Source organism: Loa loa, assembly GCF_000183805.2.
Source record: "Loa loa unplaced genomic scaffold supercont3.223, whole genome shotgun sequence".
Taxonomy (NCBI): Eukaryota; Metazoa; Nematoda; class Chromadorea; order Rhabditida; family Onchocercidae; genus Loa; species Loa loa.
The window spans coordinates 61096-65242 of NW_018108403.1; the positions used below are offsets into that span (position 1 = coordinate 61096).

The window sequence follows — 4147 nt, forward strand, 5'->3', positions numbered from 1 at the left end:
GAATCCACAAACCTATTTGCCATTGTGTGTTCGAAGATTTGTACAATGTAAGCCGTATCCATCTCAAGAATTCTTTTCATCGTAGTTTTGTTTGGAAATTACGTGAAATAATCCTTCCATTGTCCGCTTTTATAGTATTGGTTGTTTGAAACAGAGCAGTTGAGCATTGTTCATGATCGATGCTTGACCGCGTTCAAAACAACGTTTTCTATCCGCGATGATCGGTTTTCTGAACAGTTCTGATAACTTACATTTTGGATTATTTAAGCTGGATTTAGCATAATGCACAAGGAAGTCGTTCTTGTAAATTGATCTGTGTAGTCTTGTACTTTTTCAAAAGCCGTACAGTTTTTTAGGCATCAAATTCCTATATTTCTCTTGGCCTTTTTTCCCTCGATGAAAGGATGGGTGAAATCAAAAGTACGCAGTGAAGATGTTGGTCCAGTGATGCCTGCTTTATCGCAGGATATGAAGTCAAAGGTTATCATAAAAAATGCCCTCCTAATTCCCCTTTCATTAAATTTTAAAGCAATAGTAGAATTGGAATAGTAGCAGCTTTTCTCGTTCACAACAGTTAGTATGTAAAAGTAATGTTCGAGTAGTTATTTTAAAACTTTTGAAGGAAGGCTATCTCCGAAATCTCCTTTCAGACTGCTGTGGCCAAGCAAGTCTAACACTAAGCATTCCAGTTTTGGTGATGAAGTAATCTAAGCATTCCTGCATGAGAAATGAAATAAAGGTTAATTGATGGAAGTATATATTATGTTGTAAAATGGATTTAGAACACGTATGGGTTTAGGAAGATGAAAACTGTCATGCTTTTCATCCGTCATTCTTCGAGAACGTTACAGCTACGTATAAATCAATCTTTGAACACTTTTCAGCGGTATAATTTCGACAGCTTTTTTGATTGAATATTTGCCAGTTATCGCTTGCAATAACTTTGGTTCAGTTGATAGTTACATTTTTTTTAGATTCTACAACAACATTTTCATAATGAACAAGAATAATAAGGATAGTTTTTCGTGTCAGGTCAAGGGTTATTTGTAGTGATTACAAAAGTCTATGGGAAAAACGGAAGAAGCATTTGCATTATTACCAACCCGACAACACTGAAAGATTTAAATTAGCTAAATAAACAAATAATTAGGAAGATGGAGTACATACAGATATAGATTCAAATCTACCAAGAAAATTTGGCATTTGGGGGGAATAGTTGATAAAAAGAATGATGATATGAAGCTACCAATCAATCAATCAGTCAGTCTGTTTAAATCTACCTACATTTTGTCACCAGTATTCTCTGTGACATAATGCACCAAGTTTCTGATTGCTAACTTCTTGAGCCGCTGGAACAATATAAAGGAAGGAGCAGACAAGAGTTGTAAAACGTGGTCACTTCATCTATTATTCATTGTTCTAACAGTAATTTGATCTATACTGGTCACAAATTAGGATACCGTCGTCGTCACTATCGTTCGGCGGCTGAGGAAAAGAACAACGAGACAGAATAACGACATAGAGGAGGCAACAAAAGATCCATAAACCTACTTAAACTTTGATATCTCAATGTCGTCAAATTATAAGATAACCCGCGATACTCCGTTATTAAATTTCAATATTCATCTGTTCTTACAATATATTGGTTTCATTTTCCGGGAATGGAACTCGAACGGAAACCTTTTATCTACCGAATAAACAGCTGCGCAACTTGAAATGATAATCGAACATCCCAAAACATTAAACAAATATAGGAGAAGAGCTAAGTTAATCAGAACTAGCCAACAGGCCATTATTTTGAATAGCGACATTTCAGTAAGGGAAGCGACATGATCGAATGAACTGATTCATTTGAAAATAATTATTAGTGTGACGAGTGTTGCTACGGATAGTAGTTACAACAATTTTAGATGGGAAGAAAAATGAAAAAGGACGAAATAAATACTAACATCAAAAAACAAATCCAATACCTTCTTAGTTCTCTCGTCACATTTCTTCCGGCAAATGTTGAGAAACCGCTAACTTCTTCACTGTTTCTTGTATGATGCAAGATGCATTAATTCTCAACCATTCAACTAAGTTTGCAGTTTTCACCTCAAACTACTCAGTAGTTTAATGTTGGGAAATAGCGTAGTTTGCCTACAGTAAGGCGTGCTTGCTACCTTTACATTCAGACAACTTTTGGCACCATTCTCTCTACTGGATGAACTGCACGAAACCAAAATATTATGAGGGCTTATTACGCACAAAAACTGAGACTGATATTTCAGTTATATTTCACAAACAACAAAAACGTTAAAAACAATATTAAATAATATCAGTGCATATAAAAAAATATACTACAAATACAGCTATTATCATTTATCGTTGCTGCTTAAAATTAGCAATTACTATTCTTACAACTGGTAAAAAATTTTGCAATAATTTTGAACTGTCTCAGTTGTGGTTCACTATAACGAATTTATTGAATTCGAATTTTCATTAAATATCACCAAATTCTTCCCTACTTCAAAATTCAGATATAGTCCATCTAAGATCAGCAAAAGCAGCAGTAGGAATAGGGAAGGTGAAGATGTCGTATAATCACAGGGGTTGCACATCGAGGTAAGGATACATAGAAATGCGGGGATAACACAATGGTAATGCTGGAAGCAGTCCATTCAGATATGGATCAAATGGAGGATATGGATGAATAGGAGAACTAACCAATGAAGAGTTACTAGATGAAACTGACAATTTGGAACAAAAATCTAAGCACGATGTGTTGTCTGACAATGTCAGTGAAGAAGAAGAAGAGGCAGATGATGACAATGTACTATAATCGTTATCGTCAACTGCTGAAATGGTACTTGCACTTCCAGAACGAGATTCCTGTGTTAGCATCTTTTCAGGGTGCAATCCTTCCAGCATGAGTTGCAAAGCCAAATGACGTTTTTCTAATTGCCGCCTCCGCTCCTCCGCGCTTTTTACAAGTTCATCCAATTCCTGGAAATGATCGATAATATTCAGTCTTAGATTTATATATCGAATCATTTGATGAACAACCTCAATTAGTTAACACCACAGCCTATCAAATGCAAACATTTACTGAAACTGGCGTCCTCCGCTTTGCTACCTAAATTTGACTGATTCATAAGCAAGGTGCAACAGTGTTATACGATATCTAACATACTACCTAGATATCGACATCTACTATTCACAAATCTCGAATTGCAGAAGCACCACTACAGTATTACTAGACGGTCATGTGATATTATATCCCACAGAATAGTGCTTACTAGTACATGTTTGCAGCATCGTAACTCGCGTGCATTGTCATCCTCCAAATATTATCATCAAAACTTAACAAGTTACGACCCCTTCTCTCCGCAGATGTACATATATCTTTAATTCTACAAAACATTATACTTCTTCCTCATGAGCACAAAACTGTACTAACTCATCATGAGAGAGGATTTATGACCGTTGAAATAGCAATGATTAACAGTGATAACGAGTAATAATAAAATAATTTACACCAATAATAATAGTAGTGATAACCAACAACGATAAGATTATAATGATAAATATATAATTAATAGACAGTGGCAATAATAACGAATAATAGTTTATAATGGTAAATGGTATAAATAGTAGTGATGATAAAAACAATGATTACTATTATTGCTATTGCTGTTTACCCTTTAAACGTTGAATATTATTTCTCCTTTTTAATTTATGATTCTCAAAATATAATTGTTCAAAGGTTATTATAGGTTATTATTACTATTTATCATTTATTATTGTTATCTATTACTATTATTATTGCTATTATTATCATTATTATTGTTATTATTATCATTACTATCATTATTATTATTAATTATATTACTATTATTACTATCATCATTATTATTATTATTATTATTATTTACTATTATTATTATTATTTACTATTATTATTATTATTATTATTATTTACTATTATTATTATTATTATTATTATTTACTATTATTATTATTACTATTATTATTTACTATTATTATTATTATTATTATTATTATTATTTACTATTATTATTATTATTATTATTATTTACTATTATTATTATTATTATTATTATTTACTATTATTATTATTGTTATTATTATTTACTATTATTATTTA

The 4147-nt window shown here is 32.1% G+C and overlaps 2 protein-coding genes across 2 annotated transcripts in view; one reads left to right on the top strand and one right to left on the bottom strand.

The window, feature by feature from the left end:
* Positions 1-135: 135 nt before the first annotated feature.
* Positions 136-1545, top strand: LOAG_13187 (hypothetical protein; the record flags this gene model as incomplete). Its single annotated transcript, XM_003148697.1, has 3 exons — positions 136-224; positions 357-480; positions 1456-1545. Coding segments are annotated over 3 exons (303 nt in total), but the record flags the coding sequence as incomplete, so codon positions are not given.
* Positions 1546-2431: 886 nt separating this feature from the next.
* Positions 2432-4147, bottom strand: part of LOAG_18198 (hypothetical protein) — a 4858-nt gene continuing 3142 nt past the window's right edge. Inside the window, exon 4 of the mRNA XM_020450864.1 lies at positions 2432-2985. Coding sequence (XP_020305408.1) covers positions 2584-2985 — 402 coding nt within the window. The 3' untranslated portion in view covers positions 2432-2583. The remainder of the gene's footprint in view (positions 2986-4147) is intronic.